The 25,830-nt window shown below is 44.2% G+C and overlaps 1 protein-coding gene across 1 annotated transcript in view; it reads right to left on the minus strand.

Moving 5' to 3' along the window:
• The window catches only part of NCAPD2 (non-SMC condensin I complex subunit D2), a 1,714,408-nt gene that overhangs the window by 1,105,747 nt on the left and 582,831 nt on the right, over positions 1-25,830 (minus strand). Inside the window, exon 12 of the mRNA XM_044079588.1 lies at positions 24,411-24,498. Coding sequence (XP_043935523.1) covers positions 24,411-24,498 — 88 coding nt within the window. The remainder of the gene's footprint in view (positions 1-24,410; positions 24,499-25,830) is intronic.

The raw sequence follows: 25,830 nt of genomic DNA on the forward strand, positions 1-25,830 counted from the left end.
AAAGTATTCAATGATGTTCAATAATAGCGTGATGGAACTTCACAGGGTATGCAGTAATATTCCCTCTAATGATCTTTATTCTAAGGTTTAAACTACTAGGATTCATGTTGGCAAAACAAATAAACCCAGAAACAGCCTTGTAAGCAGTGCAGATGACATTTCAAACAGTTCAGATGTAGTGACAATTCAAACATAGCATCGCCTAACAAACACAAACGAGGTGTAGAACTCCTAACATGACAATTGACAAATAAGTAGTGTTGGCAAGACCATGACAGTACGCATATGTGCTGAAAATTCGCAAACTGTTGCCAGTTATGTAGATGCACTCTCTCAAAAACTAATGCTTGATTTCCAAGTTCAAGAGGGGGAACTGGGCAATGTAAGACTGCGAAAAGTAATAAAGTTAAAGTAACTCTAATATAAGGAAATTAATGCAATAAAAGTTCCATATTTATCTCAGACTATGGCTACACAGGCACAAAATGTTGGGGGTAGTTGGAACCATAGAATTTGCATAATATGAAAGGGAAACAGCTCATGCCACCATGAAAGGTTAGGGCACCGAAGTAGAATGCTTGGTGCGCTAATACACCAATTTCAAGAGAAAAGTAAAGCAGAAATAGAGTAAAATGCCTATAATATGGGAACCCTTAGAGGGCATCACAAATTGACCATACTGGACCTTTTCTTTGGCAAAATAGGGTATGGATGGACCTTTATAGAGGTAAATGCATTTTATAAAGTAAAGTTACAAATGATTCCTTCCAAACACTACAGATCTTACTACAACAGCAGCTTTATAAGGACAGGTGTTTACATATAGAAGGCTACCAAGAGTAAGGATATGATAATGGTCTACATTTGTAGGACAGGCGATGAGGATTATATCTAAAGAATACAGCAACGGTTTCATGTTCATCACCCACAAGCATCTGCAACAGGGACAAAATGCATAGGGCCATGAACAAAAAACATACACAAAAATCCTTAATGGAGTGGGAAGAAGACAGGACTACAATTGTACCTCAAGTGCATATCAGTGCAAGATAATCATACTTTTCTATCACAGGGACATCATCAAAAGAGTTGATGACAGGAAGAAAAATATTAATTTCAGCTTTCTAGTACTAGTGACTGGTACTAAAGGCATTTGGTGAACAATTAGATGATGCAAATAAGAATTACTGAAATATGCCTCTGTAAGCATCAGCAAGAAACGGATCAGCAGCCTGCTATACATATTAACTGAAGCACGGTTTAAAAAAAATAAGTTATGTACTCACCATAATGTTACATCTTAGTAGTTATACTTAATTTTCTGCAATCTGTGGGTATTCAGATCCATATTGTATCAGAGCCGGCAACATTTCATCAAGCATCTGCTCCAAGCTCCTCCTCTTACCCATAATCCCTCACCTCTCCTACCTTCTCTCAGATCGAGTTTGCCACTAACCAAACTATTAGCAACTCAATAACGTTGACCTAGAACAGGTTTGGGGAAAGGAGGGAGGGACGGTTGCAGAAAATGAAGTCTAACTACTCAGGTGGAACATTATGGTGAGTACATAACTTCTTTATCTGAAGTAGTTAACTTCATTTATCTGCAACCTGTGGGACAGAGTCCCCAGCTACCAAAACTCCTGGGAGGCCCTCATGGTAGGATATTCCTGAGCACCACAGAGCCAAAGGATGCTCTCCCTCTAGAGATCAAATACAACTTATGAGAAATAAATGCATGTGACCTTGCCCAGGTCGCTGCTGCACAGATATCATCCAGAGAAACCCTAGACCAAAAGGCAGCAGAAGTTGCCATAGATATGGTAGAATGAGCTTTAATAGGACCAGGTGGGGACAGGCCTTTATCCCTATACACTTGCAGTATACATTGTGTAATCCATCTGGCTAAGGAGATCTTGGAAATGGCCTTGTCCAAAAAGGGTCTAGAAAAGGACAAAATAATTGATCTGACTTACGAAATTGTTTTGTCCTGTGTAAATAGAAACAAAGCTGTCTATGAACATCTAGCAAGTGCAGCTTATATTCACCCTTGTTCTGGAAATTTGGAAAGAACACAGGTAGATTAAATCATCTGGTTAATATTAGATTCAGAAGCCACTTTCGATAAGAAAGAAGGGGTCGTGCGAAGCAAAACCCTATTTTTATGAAAGATCAAGTAGGGGGGCATGGCAGACAAAGCTTGGATCTCAGAAAACCTTCTAGCAGAGGTAATGGCCACTAAAAAGGCTGTCTTCCAGGACAGGAATTTTAAGTTTACTGATGCTGCTGGTTCAAAAGAGGGAGCCACCAATGCCTGCAGAACTAGAGTAAGGTCCCAAGGAGGGACAGAATTCTTAACAGAGGGACGCAAGAGAAAAGTACCTTGTAGAAAGGCCTTGCACAATCTCAAAGAGGCCAGAGCATTCAAATTTTCACCGATATGAAAATTAGATATGGCTGCCAGTTGTACTTTCACTGTGGAGGAACATGCCCCTTTTTGAAAAATATAGGACAAAAACTCCAACACTGCAGGAACCGAGGCTGTAAATGATCTATGTTTCTCTGAGAAACCCAAATAGAGAAGCATTTCCATGTGCTGCGATAAACCTTCCAGTGGAAACTTTGAGGGATGCCACCAGAATACTCTTTACCGAAGATGATAGACCAGGAGTCCTAGCGATCAAGGGAACTGGAGCAACCAAGACGTCAGCTTGAGGCTGTCCAGGACGGGTGAACTGATGCCCGAGGGATGGGATACGAGATCCGGACAGGGATCCAGAATCCGTGGAGGAGTTAGAGCAGGAGACCAGAGGAAGGGGAACCACACTTGACGAGGCCAGAACGGGGCAATGAGGATCACTTTGCACCCCAGTCAGTAAGCTTTCTGAAGAAACTTCGGAATGAGAGGTAGCTGGGGCTAGGTATACAGTAACCCAGGAGGCCAAGCATGGTCCAGAGAGTCTCTGGGAAAGTCCCCTGGGGAGGGGATCAGAGCAAACAACTCGCTGCACTTCGCGATGGAAGGAGATGCGAAGAGATCGCAGCAAGGGTGACCCCACGCTAGGAAGATCTCCGCTGACCGTTTCAGAGACCACTCATATCGCATTAGAATAGCCCGACTCAGTCTGCTAAAATGTTGGAGTGTCCCGGGATGTGCGTTGCAATCAGAAACAGACTGGTGGAAATCGCTCACTCCCACACATTCATGGCCTCGCGGCAGAGAGGGTAAAGATCTGGTCCCCTCTCCTTGTTTGTTGATGTACCAGACAAGGGACATGTTGTCTGTCTGAACTGCAATCGTCCCCGGGGGAAGAACAGTGTGAAAGGCTTGCAACGCTAAAAGCAATACCCTCATCTCCAGAGCACGGATATGCAATCTGGTCTTGGTCTAAGACCAAGTGCCTTGGACCGTCCTTCCCAAAAAGTGCCCCCCCCCCACCCAAGCTGGGAGGCGTCTGTGGTCACTGTGGCTTGGGCTGGAGATGATGAGAATGGATGACCTGCCAAGATTTCCAGCGATTGGAGCCACCAAAGGGAAATCTTGCAGGCACTGCTGATCCATATAGGGTAGTCCATGGGGAAGTTAACCAAGACCACTGAACTGCCAAGGTCCACTGAAGCACCCTCATGTGAAGGCACGCACATGGAAGAATTGAAATTGCTGCAGCTATGGAGTCTAGGGCTCAGACGTCGCTCGCCATCAGTGTCCTGGTGCCGAGGATCACTGACACATGGGCCCGTAGGTTCTGGATCCTGTCCGGAGTGAGAAAAACTTGTAATAGTAGTGTGTCCAACCATGCCCCTATAATTCCAAGGTCTGTGTCGGGTTCAGGAGGGAATTAGAGATGTTGATGGTAATCCCTAGATTGACTGCAAGATGCAGGAAGGAGTCTCTGGCCATGCAAAGTAGACTCTTGGTGGCAGCAGCGAGGAGCTAGTCGTCTAGATAAGGAAAAGTACAGTTTTGTACCTACCATAAATGTAGATGTTCGAAGATCCACATTGCTGCAGTCCTTACATATGGGTAGTCCGCTGTCCTCGGTCGGCCCGAATACCAAAGTATTAGGCTGACGTCGGTCATGGCGCTCAGATCTGACATCAGAGCGTCAGGGTATAAAAGCGCATGACCGACGTCATATCCTCAGTCTTTTCTTGCCCCAGATGTCAGAAGGCCCCAAAAAGAAAGGCCACAGCCAAAAAACAGAATACCTCCCAAAAACATGTCCAACAACCACAACCACCCAAACTATATAACCATACAAACTACAGTGGGGAAGGAGGGAGGGTAAATTGGACTGCAGCAATGTGGATCTTCGAACATCTACATTTATGGTAGGTACAAAACTGTACTATGTTCTTCATCTCACATTGCTGCAGTCCTTACATATGGGTAGAATCCCAAAGCAGAGGAAAGGGAGGATGGCAAAATCATAAAGCATTAGGGGCTGCTAAAATGCCCTGTAAAATAGCAGTGGCAAATCCAGCCCTAGACTTAGAATAGAGAGGAAGATGGTAATGTTTAGAAAAGTATGTACTGAACTCCAAGTAGCTGCCTCCAAAATATCTTTAGTAGCTACCCCCCTTAGAAAGGCAGTAGAAGTGGCAGTAGCTCTAGTTGAATGAGGCCTGATTCCAGCGGAATCTCCTTACCATGATGGGAATAACAGAAAGAAATACAAAAACCAATCCATTTAGAAATAGTCTGTTTTGAAACAGGTTTTCCCTGAGAACCCAAAGCAAAAGAAACAAACAACTGCTGAGACTGCCTGAACCCCTTGGTTCTGCTCAAATAATAACGCAACTGCCTATGAATATCCAAAGTATGTAAAATCTTTTCCCCTTTGTTTTGAGGGTCTGCATAAAAGGTAGGCAAATGAATAGTTTGATTTAAGGCCACACTAGACACCACTTTAGGCATAAAGGAAGGATTAGTACGCAAAGATACCCTATCCTTATGAAAAATTAGGAAAGGTTCCACTGCCATAAGGGCCTGTAATTCAGAAACCCTTCTTGCAGAGGTAATGGCCAACAAAAAAGCAGTCTTCCATGACAAATACTTTAACTCAGCATAGCTGCAGGCTCAAAAGGTTGTAGAGTAAGTTGACAAATACTTTAACTCAGCATAGCTGCAGGCTCAAAAGGTTGTAGAGTAAGTTTTTCCAACACAAAATTGAGATCCCAAGCAGGAGTAGGAGCTCTACGTGGGGGTCTTATGTTCTTTGCCCCTCTAAGAAACTGCTTAAAGGATGAGAGAATAAAGGATGGTCACAGTCATAGTGAGCAGAAATGGCTGCAGCATGAACCTTTATGGAGGAGAAGGACAAACCCTTGTCCAATAATTCAGTAAGATATTGCAGAGAAACACTTAAATCAGGCTTGGAAACATCAAAATCCTTCCCTTTGCTCCAAATAAAAAATCTCCTCCATTTATCAGCGTAAACTTTCCTCGTACTAGGCCTCCTGGCCTCCAAAATAACATTCAAAACTTGTTGTGGCAGCTGAGACCCTCCAGAGTCTAAAACAGAATATGCCAGGCTGTTAGGTGCAGAGACTGAATCCTGACGTTAAGGAAGTGATTGCCCTCCTGAGGCCATGGAGGCTCTCGTACTAAACTCCTCAGTAGTGGGTACCAGTGTTGTCGAGGCCAATCCGGCGCTATCAGAATCATGGATGGCTTGTCTTGTCTGGCCTTCAAGAGTACCTTGGGTAGAAGAGGCAGAGGTGGAAAGGCATATACATGAAGATTGTTCCAACTGAATGATAGAGCGTCCACCTTCCAAGCTGTGGGATGAAACATTTTTGTGCAAAACTTTGGCAACTGGTAATTTAGTGGAGAAGCGAACAGATCTATGTCTGGAGTTCCCCATAACACTGTCAACCTTTGAAATACATGAGGATCCAATTTCCATTCGTGAGGATCCACTAGTTGTCTGCTCAGCACATCTGCTAAGGAGTTCTGTGCTCCTGGTAGGAACCTTGCCTGAAGATTGAGGTGTAAACTGAGAGCAGTCTCCCACAAAATCATCGCTTGCCTGCAAAGAGGGTACGAGTGAGTTCCCCCCTGCTTGTTGATGTACCACATGACAGAAGTGTTGTCTGTTTGAATCAACACCTGCCCTGGGTGAAGTAAATCCTTGAAAGCCATCAATGCAAATTGAACTGCTAACATCTCCTTCAAGTTGATATGCAAATGTTGAAGTCTGACAGGCCACGTGTCTTGCACCCATTTTCCATTGAGGTGTGCTCCCCAAGCCTTGTCCGAGGCATCTGTCGTTAGAATTTGACTCGCCTCTGGTCGGGTCACAGAGTCCCTTGTTTAGGTGACATTCCTGGGCCCACCACAAAAATTCCTTCTGAATGCAAGGTATCATTTGAATGACAGTGTCTAGATCTTGGCAGTGTTGTGTCCATACATTTTTGAGATACCATTGAAGCTTCCTCATATGCAGTTTGGCATTGGGAAGCACCAGAATACAAGATGCCATGAACCCCAAGGCTTGAAGGACTGTCCTTGCAGTCAGCCTGGACTGTAGAGACATTTGATGGAAATAAAGAGAAAGGTTTCTTTGTTTGTCCGGGGTCAAAAAAGCCATCTGGGAAGCTGTATTCAGTCTCACACCCAGAAAGCACATGTCCTGAGAGGGTACTAGACTGGACTTTGTTTCGTTCACAGAATACCCTAGGCATCTTAACACTACCATCACATACTGTAGATGATGAAGAAGTTCGTCCTTGTCTTGTGCAATAATCAGGCAATCGTCCAAATAAGGATAAATCTGTATTCCTCTTAACCTGAAAAAGGCTATCACTGGAGCCAGAACCTTTGTGAACACTCTGGGCACAGTAGATAAGCCAAAGGGCAATGCAGAGAACTGATAATGTAAATTTCCAGCCCGAAAACGCAGGTACCTCCTGCAACTGAGCCTGATAGGAACATGAAGATAAGCCTCTTTTAGATCCAGAGTTACCATCCAGTGATCTTTTCCCAGCAGGGGTAAAAGCTGTTGTAACGTCAGCATTTTGAACTTTGGAATGTCCAAATAAGTGTTGAGGGTGGATAAATCCAAAATCGGTCTCCACGTGTTCCCCTTCTTTGGTACTAGAAACAGGCGAGAATAAAATCCTAGACCCACCTCTGACAGAGGAACTGGCTGTATAGCCCCCATTTGAAGAAGTAAAGAAATCTGTTTGTAAGCCTCTATCCTTTGCCGAGGAGGAACGTCTGGCATGCCTTTGAAAGGAGGCAATGTATGGAAATAGAACTTGTAGCCTTGGTTTATAATGTCCAATACCCATTTGTCCTGGGTGATTAAAAGCCAGTTTTGCTTGAAAAGAGCTAGTTTTCCTCCCAAAGGAGCTGCCAGGCAAGAAGAATCTGGCAGCTGAAAATGCAGGTCATTGTGCCTGTTTTCGAAAGGACTGGCCCCTACCCTCACCAGCAGATTGTGCAGGCGAACTCCATGTTCTGGGCCTGAAGGTACTCTGAGCTCTGCCCCTACCACGTCTAGATCTACCCCTAGACTGATAATCAGAAGAAGGATACGTCCACCCCTTAGTAGGCCAATTTCTACTAAACTTTGGAGGGTGTACCTGCAAAAAATCTTTAACAGTCTGCATGGACTTAGCCTTGTCTTCCATTTTCTTCAAAACAGACTCCACAGGGGGACCAAACAAAACTTCAGACTGTAAAGGGGCATCCAGAATTCTAGTTTTAACATGCTCGGATAAATTCTGATCCTTAAGCCAGGCGTGCCTACGAAGAACTGAACCAGTGGCAGCCACCCTAGAAGAAGCCTGTAAAGCATCAAAACCACACTGCAAAGAATGCTTCCCCACTTGTTCAGATACATGTACCAAATCTTGCAATTCTTTACAGTCTATGCCCTCTGCCAAAGCATCCACTTTAGATTTTAGCTGAGAAAGGAGGAAATTCTGATACTTCAACATATGAAACTGGCAATTTAAAGCCCTCATTGCTAAAGTAGAAGATGTATACACCTTCTTACCCCATCTGTCCAAAGCTCTAGCTTCCTTATCTAGAGGAACCGGATTCTTTACAACAGAGGCTCTAACACCCTTAGGCCCCTGACTAACAGTCTCTGGATCCGCCCTAGGACTCTTATACAGATATTTATGAGCCTCAGGCACCCTATAATACCTGTCCGGCTTAACTGGTGCAGGGGGCAAAGAATCTGGATTAAGGGAAGCCTCCGAAAAAACATCCTGAACAACATCCAAAACAGGAGGTATAGCCAAGGGTCTATGCTGTGGTAAAAACAAGAACTCCCTAAGCCTCTTACGGGAATCAGAGAAATCCTGTCCTTCCCACTTAAAATGCTCCCTCATGGAGTGTAGAGTTTCTGAAAATGAAAAATCCTCTGGAGGAGAAGCAGAAGGAGTGGAATCCTCTGCATCAGAATCAGAATAAGGAGAATCCTGAATGTCTTCAGCAGAAGACTCTGAATCATCTGAGGCCTGGTCCAAACTTTCCAACTCCGGCTCCACCCTGGGCCTCTTATCAGGAGGGGGCATAGAACCTCTAATTAAAGTAATCAAATCTTCTGCCATTTTAAGCATGTGCTTTTTAGGCACAGACCCTGAAGCACCAGGACTGACACCAGAGGAAGGCAAAACAGACCTGCCCTTAGAAGGAGCCTTAGGAATAGAAGTAGAAGGCCTAACCACCTTAGGCATAGAAGGGAGAACAGCAACTTGAGAGGCCCCTTCAGCCTGACCTGACTCCTGTGATGCTACATCTTGTAAAATCAAAGTTTCACCCTGAGACTCAACAGAAACTTCAGCCGGATCCACCTGTTCCACTGTAGCTTCTAAAGGACCGGCGTCCGAAACGGACGAATCATCCTGCCTAGGCTTCAAAGATTTGTCTTTGCGCTTCTTCGTGGAAGCGGGCGTCGGAGGATCCGACGGCATATTATAATTACACCGCTTCCCAAAGACTAACCTAGCGCAATCTAACCTTCGTTTAATGGTGCGCTTATTGAACCTAGCACAAAACCTACACCCGACTACGTCGTGCTCCGGTCCCAAACAAGGAATACAAAGAGAATGATAATCTCTATGCAGTATCTGTTTCCCACAAGAAATACAATTATTCACTTTTTCTGACATTCGGAAATAACTGAGGCAAGAAAAAACAAAAATATTCCCCAACGGGGTACTTAGCCCAACTTGGTATCGGTCTGAAACTCCGAATACGAAAAATTTCAGAACGCCGAACGGCACTTGCAACGCTGCTTCTGCATCGGACCATGCGGCAAAAAAGACTGAGGATATGACGTCGGTCATGCGCTTTTATACCCTGACGCTCTGATGTCAGATCTGAGCGCCATGACCGATGTCAGCCTAATACTTTGGTATTCGGGCCGACCGAGGACAGCGGACTACCCATATGTAAGGACTGCAGCAATGTGAGATGAAGAACATCACCTGAATTCCCTGAAGACTCAGGTGAGCTGCTACTATTACCATAACCTTGGTAAACACCCTGGGGGGGATTGTGGTGAGACCAAAGGGTAGGGCTCTGAACTGGAAATGATTGGCTCCCAGCCAGAAGCGAAGGAATCTCCTGGAGCTTCTGCAAATCTTGATGTGGTAGTAACTATCCTGGAGGTCTATTGAGCACGTCCAGCCACATTCTCAGAGATAAGGTAGAATGGACTGCAAGGTGACCATCCGGAATTTCTGCTTTGCTACAAACAGGTTCAGGGTTGACAGGTCCAATATGGGTCTGAGGTCCCCAGTCTTTTTTGGGACTAAAAAGAACCTGGAGTAAATGTCTAATTCAGACTGATCTGGAGGGACTGGTTCGATGGCCCGATTGTAAAGCAGCTTTGAAATTTCATGTGCTGCGGCCTCCCTTTGAGCTGGTGGAACATCCAGAAGGCACTTTGGATGGGTGGGGCAATGAATGGGATGGAGTATCCTCTGGATATTATTTGGAGCACCCAACATCTGTCGTGATGGACTCCCAAGCCGTTGGGTGCAATGACAATCTTCCCACGACTTGTCTCCAGAGTAGGACAGTCAGGCAACTCCTCAGGGCTGCTGCGCGGGTCTGTCAGAGAAGGTCTCCCTAGACCCAAAGTTCCACAGACCCCCTCTGCCTCTGGGGCAGCGTCTGTCTTGTCCCCCCTCTGCCTCTAGGGGACGAGTTGTCCTGAGGGTCCTGGGAAAACAGATTTTCGGAACCACATCATCTTCTGCCCTCTCAGATTCCTAGAAAAGGATCTTTGAGGGCTAGAGAAATGGACTCTGACAGCAGAGTCTTCCCATCCTTCTTGCTCTGGACTAGGGTGTCATGAACTGTCTTTCCAAAAAGGGAGGAACCGTCAAAGGGAGCATTTGTGAAAGACACCTTGAAGGGGTCTGCGAACTGACAGAGTTTGAGTCAGGTGTGCCGCCTCATAGCTACGCTGGTCCCAGCCACCCTAGCCGCTCCTTTCCTGGCATGGGAAAGACTACACATGGACATGTTTGAAACGGATTTCAGATTCGAAATTTTTGCCAAGAACAGCCGCTTGTCCTCTGGCAACAAGGACTCTGGGGGCAACACAGCGAATTCCGTGACCAGGTCTCAGTGGAGTCGAATGACGTGTGCCAAATAATTCAGTGCTCGTATGGAAAATGTCGGTGAAGAAAAGACTCTCTTCCCAAAACGATCCACCATCCTAGACTCCTTGTCTGGAGGGTGGACCGAAGAACTTTCCTGATCCAGTTCTCTCTTGGTGGCAGCTGCCACCACCATAGCATCCACAGGGGATCCCTTGTACCAGGCCTGTCTGTGGGAGGAGAAAAGGATCCTGTCTGGGCGTTTGGGTATTAGCTCTGTGGTGTCAGGCTCCTTCCATGCCCACGTGGTAATAAGATCCACTAATGGATCTGCAGGAGGGGGCACCCAGGATGTAGATGGGCCCATGCCAATGGCCTCCAAGAATACTGACTCGTACATTGAGGGTTTTAGGGCTGGACCAACCTCCCCTCTGGTGGAGGATTTCCATGATGTCTCCAAAGGAGACCCTCGGGAGGTGACCTGGGGGAACCCTCACCTTCATCCAAGTCAGTATCTTGTGTGAGGGACTCCAGGGGGGAGTGGGGGGGGGGGGATTGCCCATATGCCTCCTCTTACACGAATGCTTACAGGGAGGCCTCCTCAGTGGGCCTCTCTGAAGAGGGCTTGTAACTCACGGGGGCTTCCATGATGGGATCCACCAGGAGTTGCTTGGATCTGAACAAGTCTGATCTGAGAAACTCAGGGTAATGGCCGGCATCAAGTGTGGGGGAACAGTCAGCGCCAAACCCCCAGCTCCAAGGATCCTCGGATCCATAAACCCCAAAACCACTGGTCAGATCGGGGAAGGAGAGATAGAATGGAAGAAGAGCATAGAGATCCCCTCTCCGGCCGGAGAGGGGCATGGCAAGACTCCCATTTGGATTTGGGTCCAAATTAATTTCCGCATCTTCTCTGTCCACATCAAGCTCCAACAGACTCAGAGTTGACCGCGAGGAGGCAGCCAACTCTGATCTGGCCCTGAGAGACAACCTCAAAGACCACCTCTGGTCCAAAGGCTCCATCGGCTCCTGGGAGAACCTCAGGGAATGGAGCCGAGAAGAAGTGGTCCTAACAACTTTCGCAGGTGGACTGGGAAAAGGCTCCCGCTCAGGAGATCGCTAGTGGTGTCTCTCTACCCTTTTCTCTCACTCTCTTTCTTGTCCTTATCCTTAGATTTTTGTCCCCACCTCAGCAGGCTTAGAGGGAGGTTGAGTCCCAGCCTGGGGGGGGGGGGGGAGGGGGGGCTACAGGAGCCGATGTCGAGGTAGTCTTTAAAGCAGAAATTGGTACCAGGTCCTTGGCTACCAGTTTCGCCTTCCTCTCTTTTAGGCCCCTGGGGTTGAACCCTGCACACACAGCACATGGAAGACTAATATGGGGAATGACCAGGCAAATAACAGTGTGGCCATCAGCTGGTGAAAGCTTGTGGCCACACATTGTGCATTTTTTAAATATTGGCTTAGGCTGGTCAGCCACAACACTCCAGTCAGCCAAACACTAAACTAGACACGCACACAGGGGTTGGCTAGGCCTACTCTACCTCAAAAACACAAACTTTCTAAAGTACTTTTTTTTTTTTTTTTTTTTTAACAAACAGATTTTTTTTTTTTAACAAACAGATGAGACGAAGGGGAGGAAGGGTTGCTCACAAACTACTCACACTAATTTAAGTATCAAAAGTTCCACTTACTACACCCAACTTGGAGCTAGAGAGACCACGATGCGTACACATGAAGCGGCAAATGAGATCTGAGGGAAGGTAGGAGAGGTGTGGGATTATGGGTAAGGGGAGGAGCTTGGAGCAGATGCTTGATAAAATGTTACCGACTGATCCGAATACCCACAGGTTGCAGATAAGTGAAGCTAACTACTTCAGATTCTTTAGACAACTTATGAAAATTTAAGGAGCCTTTAAGTGTAACAGGGAGGGTTCTTATGAAAATTAAGAAACTGGAGTCAACAGTTGTAGTAGCAATAATGTTCGGTACAACCTGTGATAAAATTGAAAAAAAAAAAAATTACAGCTAGATTGATATAAACTGGTCCCCAAAAAAGACTGATACTGATCTTTGTTTTATTTCAGGCAACAGTATGCTACGAAAATGTTTAATTTCTGATGAAGGCTTAAACCTTGGCTAATGTGATAAAATGCTCAAAATAGTTGTTCAAAGAAGACTAGTTAAAGCTAGATTTGGGTTGTAAACTGCCTATGCTCCTTTTAGTCTCCGACAGAAGCTGTATTATATGCTACTGAAAATGATAATGAATGGGTAATTTGTGTGTGTGACAAATATTACGCAGACTCAGCCTATTAAACAAAAAATGTATTTCCTAGTCAGACACAGAACTGGTCAAACTTCATGGAATACTTCATGCATTGCTGTACACAAGTCAAGTATGGGGGTGGGGGTGAGGAAGTGTGTTAAAAATTCAGCAATACTGGGTATTTAAATGTTAGTTGGCGGGGGATGAAATTGCAAAATTCTTCATTCGAAAAATATCTTGACCCACATTCTATTTTATATTTAATGCATCCTGTTCTGTGGCTGATAGTTATCCAAAAGGCCAGAATTCCTTTCTGTTTTTTAGAATGAAAAATGTACAGGGAGTTCTTTAGGCAACAGCACAAGACTGCAGAAGAAACACAGGATGTACAAAATAAGAAAAAACTTGTATCTGAGATTAGACTGTTTTAATCATGGTTGTGTAGCACTTCCTAAACAGAGGGCAAATTATTATTTGAGGTAAAGATGGCCTCCTGGGCAAAGGACAAACACAAGTCTTTCTTTAACAATATCAGAAACCTCAAAGGCAACACACAGCAGTGTGCAGAACTGATTGCAAATGTAGCCATTTACTACACAGAGCCGGATGATATAGCAAATCTGGTTGCCAACAAATTCAGTGCCAATTTTACCCCCTCTCCCACCATCTGACAGCCATGAAATGCCAAACACTCCCCTCCAACTACCACGTGGGAGCAGGTTCTAAATGTGCTCTTGAAGGCCAAAAACACCATCGATACCTCCCAAATGGACTGAAACATGAATTTTCGGGTTTAAGCATAGCCTTCAGACAGCCATTGTGCCATGCAAATGGAGAACTGCAACATTCATCCCTCTGCAGGAAGGCGGGTCATCAAATGACCCCAAGAACCACAGACTCAAGTCTGACTAGTCTCACATGCAAAGCCAAGGAAAGACTCAGAAATGATTAACAAGGACATAGAAAACCTTCAGACATGGGACTCTAACCAGCTTGGTTTCTTCAAGGGGAAATCATGCCTACTCAACCGAGTGGACGACTTTGAGGTAAGTCACCAAGACAATGGATAAGGGCAAAACAGTGCATACTGCCTACCTTGACCTGGTTAAGGCATTTGATACAATACCTACTCAGACACACTAAAATTCACAGATACAGGTGTAAACCCCTAATGCTACATATGCTGGATAGCCAGCTGGCTCTCAGATAGGACCCAGGAAGTTAGGATAGGGGAGACTACCTCCACAGAGTCTGGTCACTAGCAGGGTCTCAGGTCTCTTTCTCTGCACTGGGTATGCTCCTTTTTGGCATCTATTTCTCAGAAGTCAAGGCCAATGGCAAGGACCTCTGGTTAACCAAGTTTCCAGACAAATGCAAACTAGAAGCAGTCTTTGAATCCCCCCCCCCCCCCCAAAAAAAAAAAAAAATCACCAATATCCTGCAGGAAGGACCAACATAGACACACGACTGAAGCCAAAGCGTAAAACTGAATGCCAAAAATGCATAATAGTACCCTTTGGGAAGCCAGCCACCCTAGGGAATTAACTGATCAACAGCAATTTAGAGTAGAACTAGTAGTCAGGGGCTTGGGTCCATATGTAGATAGTAACCTCAGGCACATGCAAAAACTGTAATGTTCATACAGGGTCTTTAAAAAAAGGATACAGGGCATGAACAGCAAGTCCTATGCAGATCGCCTCAAAGCACTCTTTTATACTACTAATACAGACTGTAGAGAGGCAATTGATGCTTGACATACAAGGGATCCTCAGATCCCACTCTGATGGACCTTTTGCATATCCCCAAAATGAATATCAAAATTAATAAAGGGTTTTAAACTGCTTGTGACAAACAGGGCAGGTAAAAGGGAAAGATGCATCTCAGAATTCCCACTCTGGGATAGGCTTCCCATCCATGTGAAGCAAAGCTCGTCTTCAACCCTAGTCAAGAGAAACCTGGACCAGATGATTGGAAATCAGAAATATACCACAGGTCTAGCACCCGACTCTGAAAAGAGGCAGCCTGTAAATCCAAGAGCACATATAACTCAAAATAACTTCTAAGGCATAAACTTGCAGCAAACAATTAGGCTGATAAAGGCCTCAGTGGTCGTTAGCCTATTAGTTGCCTATGTTATATTAGGGGACTAGATGTTAAAGCTTAGAAGCAGAGTTCCAAAGGTCAAAGAGGAATAGAGAAAACTACAACACCGTGAAAATCCTCTTACAATTGTTTTCTCTGTTAGTGTCAGCTTTTCCTCAATGTACCTGCAGTGAAAACATGCCTGGTGCACAACTTCAAGAACAAGTTGGAAACGAACTGGACAAAAATCTGAATAAAAGACAGTCAACACTGGATATCTGACTTTTTAGTCAAGAAAAAGGACAAAAGTGGAACTGCTTGCATTGGAGCAAGACTGTTTGCTAGTTTTCTAGATACTGGCCACAAATTCTGTGGTCAGCTTTTCTCTTGTATAACTTTTTTTTTTATTATTTTTTTTTTTTCATTTTAACCTGCCACCACAATGATTTGCAGTATTTTTAATCTCTCAGTGAAAAATAAAAAATAAATAAATCTTGGAATAAGGGCTACCACACTGGAGTCTTTTCAATCCTCTTAGATGGCCAAGGAAACTATGTTGCTCTCTCACATTAAGAACCAGAAAGCTGTGACTGGAAAGTGAAGTCTCTTCCTTAAGTTCCTCCATACATGAAAGGGTGCAATATCTTTCCTTCTGCATGAGTTAAGAATCTTTCATTCCTATTCATAGACATCCAGCAAGAGACTTCATTGGGTTAATCACTGGGAAATCTAAAAGAATCGTAGGAAGAACCTGATCTGCGGGGTGAGGGTCTACGGAGCTTTTTCTGCTACACTGATTATAGATTGTCTGGATACTACAGTATCAAAGTGAAACACGGCCAGGAAACAAACAGTGGTCATCATTCAGGGATGCTCCTTCATCGGCAGATGCAACATTGGTGCCAGAATAAACTCATTAGCACTTACTGGCAACAGTATTAGTGGCATTAGGGATTGGCACTGAGGAAAGTCATCAACTGGTTAAGTCTGCTGCAGTGCTGGGAGGTCAGCCAGTTATAGTTCTTGTCTCAAGGCTCTTGGCATCAGACACAAAAAGCAAAACACACTGGTGCATAGGGCACCAGCAAAGGAGTCTGCATCAAAACTGGCCTTGATAGGTCCTATGTTTAAGGCGAAAGAGACCAATGACACCACAAGAATTGGTGCTGAGACTGCTGATACTGAAGGAAGGACCAACACTGAAAGAAAAACCTTTATCAGCTGGTAAACAGTATCAAAGCAGGTGTAGCAAGTGCAGCTGAAAGCATCCAGCTTCCTGCATAAGCAGCATTGAGATAGATGGCTAGTCCATATTTCACAATACAAATCAACCTCAGTGTATTGCCTGGAACAATAAATTTCAACTCTTACCTGCCTAATTCATCTTAGGCAAAATTAACACTTGGCTAGCTATAGAATGCCCCATGTCTAACACTGACAACAGTATTCTTAATACCCTGACCAAATCCCCATTAATCCCAACAGCTTTATAGTGGAAAAATGAATCTGTCAAACTGGGCTATGCCTCCACAACTGGCATTACATTGTTTACCTTATAAATGCTAAATAGCAAAACCATCATTAGGGCCCAAATACACCTGGTGTTCAACAAATGTGCAGGAAAATTTTGAGGGTATCATCTTCCCTTTATTACATTGAAAAATGCATCAGTATCCCTTTCCTTTAAATCGGGTGGTGCTTCCAGTCTAAAGAACTCTGTTTAGAGGCTTCAAGCACTGACCTCTTTCAGTTATTTGATCTAAATAAATGCTGTACTAAACCTTTCCTTTAGCAGTGTGGCAAGAAAGGTGTATCCCAGATGACTGCAGAATAAGCATATTCATGCCGGTGTACAATAATAATGGGGACATCCACAACTGTGGAAAGTACAAGAAGGCCTCAAACTACTATCACACTGCATAAAACTTCTGGATAGAGTGATTGATAAACGGCTATACAGATTAGTAGAAAGTAAACTAGGAAATGAGCAGTTCAGATGCAGATAAGGATGCAGCACAGCTGACCTGATGTTTGCGGTCAGACAGATAGTTGAGAAGCTAGAGATGAGAAGAGAGTCAAACTGTGCACTCCTGAACCTGGAGAAAGCATATGGCAAGGTCCCAAGAAAGCTAATTTGGGCAATACTGCTACGGATCAAAGTTCCAAAAACATTGGTAGAATTAGTTCAGGCTATGAACAAGGGCCCAATGGCCCGTTTTGGGCCATTTCCCATCTCTTTGAAACTCCCTGCCTTAAAACCCGCTTTAGCGCAGTTTGCGCTTGTAACAGACTCCGCACAGCTCATCGTGGTGTCCTGCAGAGTTCTGCAAGCAGCGGAGAGCGAAAAGAGAGACTTTAAAAAGATTTAAGTATTTTTTTTCTACCTTCCTAACTGACTGCATATTCTAGCCGAAAAGCGAGTTTTCTCACCAAGATCTGCAAAGCATTGTTTTTCTGCATTTTTTGTCTTTGCACTTTTAATAGTTGCATTTTTGCCTTGTTTAAGTGTTAGAGGCTACACACTCAAGTGCACTAGCCAATTTAAAGCATTTACTGTGCCCTTGTGCCTAGTTTCTGTTTAGAAAAGAAAAAAAAATATCCTTGTTTCCCGCCTTTCCTGAACTAGAATAGTCCAGTTTTCAGGTCTTGCTGAATTCTAGGCTGTGTTATAGTTCCTGTGTTGCCCATATCCTTACTTGGATAGGAGGAAGCTTCTCTGTTCACCAGTGAGAGTGGGGAGCTTTGAGCAGCCTATCTGTCCCTGGAGGAGTGGTCTCAGCCCAGTAACGTGTAGCTTATTGGCCGTTTTGGCCATTTCCTATCTCTTTGAAACTCCCTGCCTTAAAACCCGCTTTAGCAGGATTTTGCGCATCTCGCAACATCGCGCAGCACCATTTAAGCAGCTTTTAACTATTCCCGGCTCCACAAAGTCTGCTCTTCAATTTTTCCCTTAGAACTAGTCAAACTTGCAAAATAAGCACTCAACCTTCATTCTACAACCCAGCACTTGCTCAAATTTATCAGCAAGCACTAAGTTTAGCACTACATCCCCCTATATTACACAGAAGTACAAGGCTCCCTATTCGTCCATTTCAGACAACCAATAAATCAGTTCTTTAAACCATACAGGCATGTCCAAATAACAGTTTCAGGGATACTCTCCAGTCCAGTTGGTGAATCTGGGAATCCTGAGGCAATGTTACAATTGCCTTATGTACACAGACAACCCTCTCCTCCTCCTTCCAACAAACACAAATATATGTGAGATGCAACTATACAGCCATACTAGAGGCCGGGCTCTCAACCAAAGACTGGCACAGTCAGGAGGTGAAGGAAAATACTCGCACCACACAACCAGTCTCACATAGACAAATCGCACCAGCAAACAAAACACAAACTCACAAAAACATACGTGGAGGCTCTAAATAAAAATCTGTCAAAACAACAAAGACCTCCAAAGCAGAAATCCAAGCAACCACTACCACACAACAACCTTCACGTATCACATACTTCACAAAGTCAGTGTGCCACGCAGTCGCAGCCCCCAAGGCTAAACAACACACCTAATACACTAGTAATTGGAGAGACTATTGTCAGGCACACTGACGTCCCACTCACCAGAATGAACAAGGAGAAAGTCACTAAGTTGCCTGTCGGGGGCCAGGATCCACCACATAACACAAGCACTCGGGTCACTCCACAGCAGGTACAAATATGACTCTCATTGTCCATGTTGGTGTGAATGACCTGAGACGTACCTCCCTGGACTACATGAAGAGAGACAGAGGAGCTCTCTGATCAAGTAGCCCAGGCCGGTATGACCCTGAGTAGCATCTTACTCTCGCCAAGAATGATGCCACAGTATAAAGACAAATGATCAATTTTAACAATTAAATAACCTATTGGTGTCATTCTAAGGGGATCCAGTCTCTGTCAACCTGGGATGACATGCTCGACAAGCCACGTTGCTTCGTCAGGGACGGCTTGCACCTGTCACCCTTAGGCTTTAGAATACTGGCAAAGGCTCTTGCCACCCCCATAGTGCCTTTTTAGGCAAGGCTGAAAAGACAAACCCACCTCCATAGACAATACCAGAAATAAAAAACTAAGGGTAATGCTACTCAACACCAGAAGTCTAAACCTCAAGATGCACTCACTCGAGGCACTCAATATGGAGAAAATCGATATCTGTGCAGTAACAGAAACCTGGTTCAAGGCTCCAGAGAGCACCCCAGCACTACCAGGATTCAACTCATACCATTCTTTTCGGCCCCAGAACTATGACCGAAATACTAAAGGTGGGGGAGTATCCATCTTCATCAAGGATACCCACACCTCCAGGTTAGTGGCACAGAATGAGGCAGTGGAGAGCATCCATGTGCAATTAACAGTAGGTAAAACTGCTTTTCAGTTTGTAGCCTGCTACAGGATCAGCCACCATGACTCAGAACCCCCACTCGGCAGTCCTGGGAACATTGGAAAATATGAAGGTCTCACCAAACACCATGATATTGTGGGACTTCAACTACCCAAACACTGACTGGGAAAACTACTCAAGCCCCAACTCTTTTGCCCAACGGTTCCTTGAGTTTATAAACTCAAATGCCTTGGAACAACTGATCACCACTCCCACAAGAAGGGACAACATATTGGACTTTGTCATCACTAACATGAAGGCTAAATGTTCCATACCAGAGGTAAACCCCTCGTTGGTAAGATCAGACCATAAACTAATCACAAAGGACATCCACATCCCGACCCCACCCCCGGCCAAGGAAACCACTGTGAAAATTCTCAAAAGCGAACTTCACACTTCTCAAGACAGAGGTGGAAAGTTTCAAAGCCCCCGTGCATATGAAAAATGCTACCCAAACCGCAGAATCCTTTACAATTGCACTCTGAGCACCTACAGGAATGAATGGATCGTGCCATCCCAAGTAAAACCAAGACTCACTCCTCCAAAAATAGGAGACCAGTGTGGTGGACCCCGGCCATAAATAAGCTATACATCAGAAGGAGGAAACTATTACATGAAAAGGCAAAATCCCAAAAGGGGAAGGCATCCCTGATCAGTACTAGTAAGAAACTTCGATCTCTCATAAAATCATCAAAGGCTAGCTTTGAAAGAAAAATAGCCAAAGACTCTAAAGATAATCACAAGGCGTTCTTTAGCTATGTCAGGAATCTGGGTGGCAACTCTCAGATATGCTCTGAGCTGATGCAAAATGGCACAAAATACACTGAACCCACTGACATTACCAACATTCTGGCGGACAGGTTCAGTGAAAACTTTACCCTCCCTTCCCCCCAAAAGAGCCAGTGTCTATCTCAGAAGAATGCAATCCCCCAGACATCACAGGCACACAGGTGAAAGTAGCCCTCTCCAAAGTAAAAAACAGCATCAATGGGACTGAATGGTATCCCAGGTGTGTCTTACACGAGCTCTAAAATGAACTAAACCCTCACAAATTCACTGTTCCAACTCAGCCTTACCACAGGTTATGTACCCAAAGAATGGCATACAGCAACAGTGATCCTGCTTCACAAAGGTGGCGCCACAACGGATCCTGGGAACTATCACCCTATAAGCCTGGTTAGCCTGGTCTGCAAGGCTATGGAGCGCATCATCATGGATCTCAAACAAAGACATTGGGAACCTCCAAACACTGGACCCTACCCAATTTGGCTTTGTTAAAGGCAGATCCTGCCTCTTAAACCTAGTTGACTTCTTCAAAACAGTTACCAAAGCCATAGACGAGGGAAAGGTAGTCCACACAGCCTACCTGGACCTCGCAAAGGCCTTCGACACAATACCCCGCCTCTGGCATCATAAATTTAAGCTTAGTAGCTTAAATATTAAGCCATATGTCACAAGACAGGTTGCAAACTGGCTCAGGGATAGAACTCACATGGTCAGAGTCGCGGGTGCCATGTCCGACTCTAAACTGGTTACAAGTGATGTCCCACAGGGCTCAGTCCTGGGACCCCTCTTGTTTGGTATTTACTTCTCTGAGGTACAGGCAAACACGGGAGGACTGTGGCTTAACAAGTTCGCAGACGATTGTAAACTAGGAGCCATAATAGACTCTCCAGCTGACACAAGCATCCTCCAGCTGACACAAGCATCCTCCAGAAGGGCCTTACGGAGACGGATACCTGGTGTCAGAACCATGGACTCAAGCTAAATGCCAAAAAGTGCATAGTCAACCCCTTTGGGAAAAACAAAGTGCCCACAAACTACTACATAGGAGGTAATCCACTAAGTACCGAAGAAGTAATTAGGGATTGAGGACCCAAGTAGATAGTAGCCTCTCCTTTGAAAATCACATTGCCAAAGTGGCTAGAAAAACCTTCTATATAGCTCACCTAATCACAAAAAGGTTCACATCTAGATCAAGAGGTCATTGCGCCCCTCTACTCATCGCTCATCAGGCCCATAATGGAGTACAATGCTCCATTTGGAATGTACCTTACCAGACACCTGCAACAACTAGAGAGACCTCAAAAATACCTCACCAAGAGGATTGTGGGCCTCAAACAGATGCCCTATGCAGCTCGACTAAAGAAGCTCCAACTCTACTCAGTTGCTTACCGCCTACTCAGAGGTGACCTCTGCCTGACATTCAAGGCCATGTCTAACCCGGAACTGTTGGACATGCTCCACCTCAAGAAAACCAGATCCATTAGAGCTACACGCTACAGGGACTTAAACCTTAGCACAACAATAAATAGGACATGCTGGAGAGATAGATTCATATCCCAAAGGCTTCCCTCACTCTGGAATAGAATCCCAGTCCATGTTAGACAGAGCCCCTCGCTGACCCTCTCCAAGAGAAATCTTGATGAGTGGATGGGTAATCGTAAATTTACTCCTGGGATCACTTCTTTGGCCCTGCTGGTCAGAGGCTCAGGAATCTAGTCTAAAAGGGAGGCGAAAGTCAACTTTCTGGCTAGGCTTATAAATGCCCTAGGGCAGATAGCCTAGTACCTACCTATAAGTATGAACAGTGCTTGGTCTCGCAGACGGGTTCCCAGTGGGAGTTGGTGTGCAGAAGGGTTCAAGCTCTGAGCATACTGGTGTTCATACTGGTGATGAATAACATTAGCAAACAGGCTGGAGGAGACAGATCAACAAAGTTGTATGCAAATGATGTGGCATTACAGGTGGACTCAAGAACTTCAGCAAAGGACAGGGGAATGGCATGCAAAACTGAAGGTACATGGGATGAAACTAAGCACAGATAAGACCATGGTAATGGCAGCAAACTGGGGAAACCAGAAGAAGCTGAGAATTGAGATAGACAAGAAGACAGTGGAACAGGTAAATAGCTTCAAGTATCTAGAAGGGGTGGTTGAGAAGGGAAGTCTGAATAATGAGGACAAAGTTAGTCAGAGGGGCTGCAACCAACTGGCATAGAGTATCAGGTGTAGTCTATGACAGAATGCCAAAGAAGCTGAAAAGGAAGGTGCACAAGACAGTGGTGTGACCAATATTACTGTCTGGTACAGAAACCTGGGCAGTAAAGGCAGAGCAGATGAAGAAGCTAGAGGTGATGGAAATTAAGTGCCTGAGAAAGGTGGTAGGATGCACACTGTGGGACAGACGAAGAAATGAGGACATAAGAGCAGAAGCCAAAGTAGCTCCAATTGCAGAAAAGATCAAAGAGAATAGATTGTTCTACAAGTTTTATTATTGAGGATTATAATGTTAACTGTGCTTGTAACAGTTATATATATTTTTTGTAACTGTGTTTTGGAGCTTTCTCCCCAGGCCTCTGTGGAAAAAGGGCTTTTGCTTAGACAACCCTGGTTAACAAATGTAAAATAAAAGAAATAAATTATGGTGGTTTGGACATGTGCAAAAAAGGCAGAAGACAATCTGGTGAAGAAGGTTTGGAACAGACAGGAAGTAAGAAAGAGGAAACAATGGCGTCCAGCAAAGAAGTGGATGGATTGCGTGAAAGATTATCTGCGACAGTTAAGCATGTGTGTCGAAGAAGGCAAGAGTGTGCCATTGAATCAAGAGAAGGATGACAACAGTTAACATGATATCCCAACCCCATGTAGAAAAATGGGAAAAGGGAGGCTCATGATGATATAAATAGGAGAAATTCTATTAGTTGGAAACTTTCTGAAGCTACAAGTAAAAGCGCTAAAATTATCAGACTTTCAATTTTATTTTGAACATCCAAGATGCAACACACTGCATAGATTTACATACACTGTTCACAGTCTCAACTACAGCCAAAGCAAAAACTTTGCCATCAGTGCAAATGTAGAATGTACAGAGCTGTTTCAATACAAAATGATAAACATGTATTAAAGGAGAAAGCATTGCAATCTTTAATGTTGATAGCAGCTAAGAAAGCTAAACAGTAGATAAGGGAAAACTAAATGCAACTCAGTAAGAGGCAAAAAAACAAGCCAGATTAAATATAGAGTAAGAAATCAGAAAGAGAACTTCATAGTTAAAAAGGTCTGAATGGAATATTGTAATAGAAGCTGAACATGAAGACTGACACGGACCAAAAAAAAACGAGATTTACAACCATTATGTCACTGGTCCATTTAAGATTTGTAATATAGTGAACATACATAACTAAATTCCAGATCTCAAATTTTGGTCTAAATTGTTAATTTAGATATTTACCTGCTTTTGTTGAACGAGTGATGTTAAACACATGGGATAAAGTCCAGTCAGATTCACTAATTAGATTTGGATTTACATGCTTAAAGGCAAGTTATTGATGATGTAAGCATTGTGTCACACAAAGCCACTTTATTTGCTTTGTATAAACATGCAACTATGAAAATTGTATCAGAAATCAGTGGTACAGTGCTGATTGCACAGTAAGTCAAATTAAAAATGTGTTAAGTATTTACATTGCTTAAACATTTTTCAAAGTTGGTGCTCCTGTAAAAGGACCAAAGTAATGGCAGACAAATCTCTGCTACGCTTCTCACACCAACACATCCTATACAGTCAGAAAATGAACCAAGACAGTGTGTGTGTGTGTGTGTGTGTGTGTGTCTTTGGGCTTTTCCCGGTTAGGGGTCACCACAGTGGAACTCCGGTCCGCTAATGATTGGTAGTTGATTTTTACATGCCGAGTTACCAGCCCTGATGCACAACCTTCAACGAAGGTACGCCCATTCATGCACGTCTCCATGCAGAAGACTCTCTTAGCTGAGAATCGAACCGGACAGCATCTTACTGTGAGGCGACAACGCTACCGCAGCACCACCACCGCGGATCAAAATGAACCAAGACAGTAAACATCCTTAAAAAATATGTTTGTACACTGCTGACAAGAAATTAACTTGTCTGTATGAAACAAAGGGCAAAATTACATACAAATTGATTTTACCCAAATCCATTAAATTCTCAACTTACCTGTTAACTGGAAGTAAAATAGAATTTTGATATTCAGATTGAGACATGAGTGTTATCCAGGACAGCAATAAAAAGAAGTGACTAAACAGAAGAAATTACCTGGGGGTGCTGGCTTCTGTTTCTCCTTCATCTCCCTTAAATTAGCAGTTTCTGTCTGTAGCAAGCCATTCAGATCTTCACTGCTCAGCTGCAGAGGAGAAACCAGAATTAAAATAGGCAACAGTAACCTGGTTTTGACTTGTTACATACATCACCATCCAGTATAAGACATAATGCAGCAATAAAAACAAAATTCACTATCAGTGCAAATGGCCAAGGGTAAGATTAAAATGACAGCATCCATTACTGATACAAAAAGTAAAACTCTTTTTAAGCTGCTGTAGTCCAAATGCTTCGGTGAACTAGTGTGTGAACAAAGGTCAGCGGTCTTAGGTCAGCAGCACTGAAAGCAATACATGGCATGTGTGAACAAAGGCCAGCAGTCTTGGGTTACCAGCACTGGAAGCAGTTTGTGGCACGTGGCTGTGCAAAGGATGAGTTAAGTAACGTTATGCCTATATGCACAGCCATATGTTAGACCTACAAAACGAAAACTACACAAAGTGTAGGGGGGTCCACTATGCAGAAATAAGAAGTTATGTACCTACCATAACGTTCCATGTTAGTTGTCTTCTCTCGCCTTCTTTCTTGCTTGATGGGTTCGGAGCCGATCCTCGGCTCCGACTCGGCACTTGCTAAGCTCGAGAGTCACTTTTACCAGCTCGAGGCAGCCCCATATCCCATGATGCAAGGCGGTAAGTACCCAGATCTCGTTTGATGACAAAGGGCAAAAGCACCAAGCATAAATACTTCCCAAAGGAAGAAAAAGAAAGAAAGCCTACAGGAAGGACCAGTTCTGAATGGTCTTCAGCATAACAATCTCTTGTAGAAAGGTCTGTCCAGGCCTGGGGGAAGGAGGGAGGGTCGCAAGAAAGAAGGCGAGAGAAGACAACTAACATGGAACGTTATGGTAGGTACATAACTTCTTAATGTTAAGTTGTCAATCTCGCCTTCATTCTTGCTTGATGGCACCGCGTCCCTAGCACCTCTATCCTGGGTGGCTCAATGGAACAGACTCTTGAGGACTGTAGAGCCAAAACTGGCTCTGTCCCTGGAGGCCAAGTCCAATTTGTAATGAGAAACAAAAGTATGAGGAGTGGCCCAAGTGGCCGCTGCACAAATAGTGTCTAAAGGAAGTCTAGCTTGAAAGGCTGTAGAAGTAGCTAAGCTCCTAGTTGAATGTGCTTTAGGTTTTGAGCACAGCTGTTTTCCCGAGCAGATAAATTTCAGAGATGACAGAAGACAGCCATCTAGATAAGGTCACTTTAGAAACAGGAAGGCCTTTCCTGTTATCTGCATAGGAAACAAAGAGTTGATCGGATTTCCTGAATTGTTTAGTTCTGTCCAAATAATATCTGAGTTGGCGGTGGACATCAAGATAATGTAATTTTTGTTCCGATCTGTTTGAATAGTTTGGAAA

Source organism: Protopterus annectens, chromosome 8.part0 (assembly GCF_019279795.1).
Source record: "Protopterus annectens isolate FY-2018-M chromosome 8.part0, PAN1.0, whole genome shotgun sequence".
Lineage (NCBI taxonomy): Eukaryota > Metazoa > Chordata > Ceratodontiformes > Protopteridae > Protopterus > Protopterus annectens.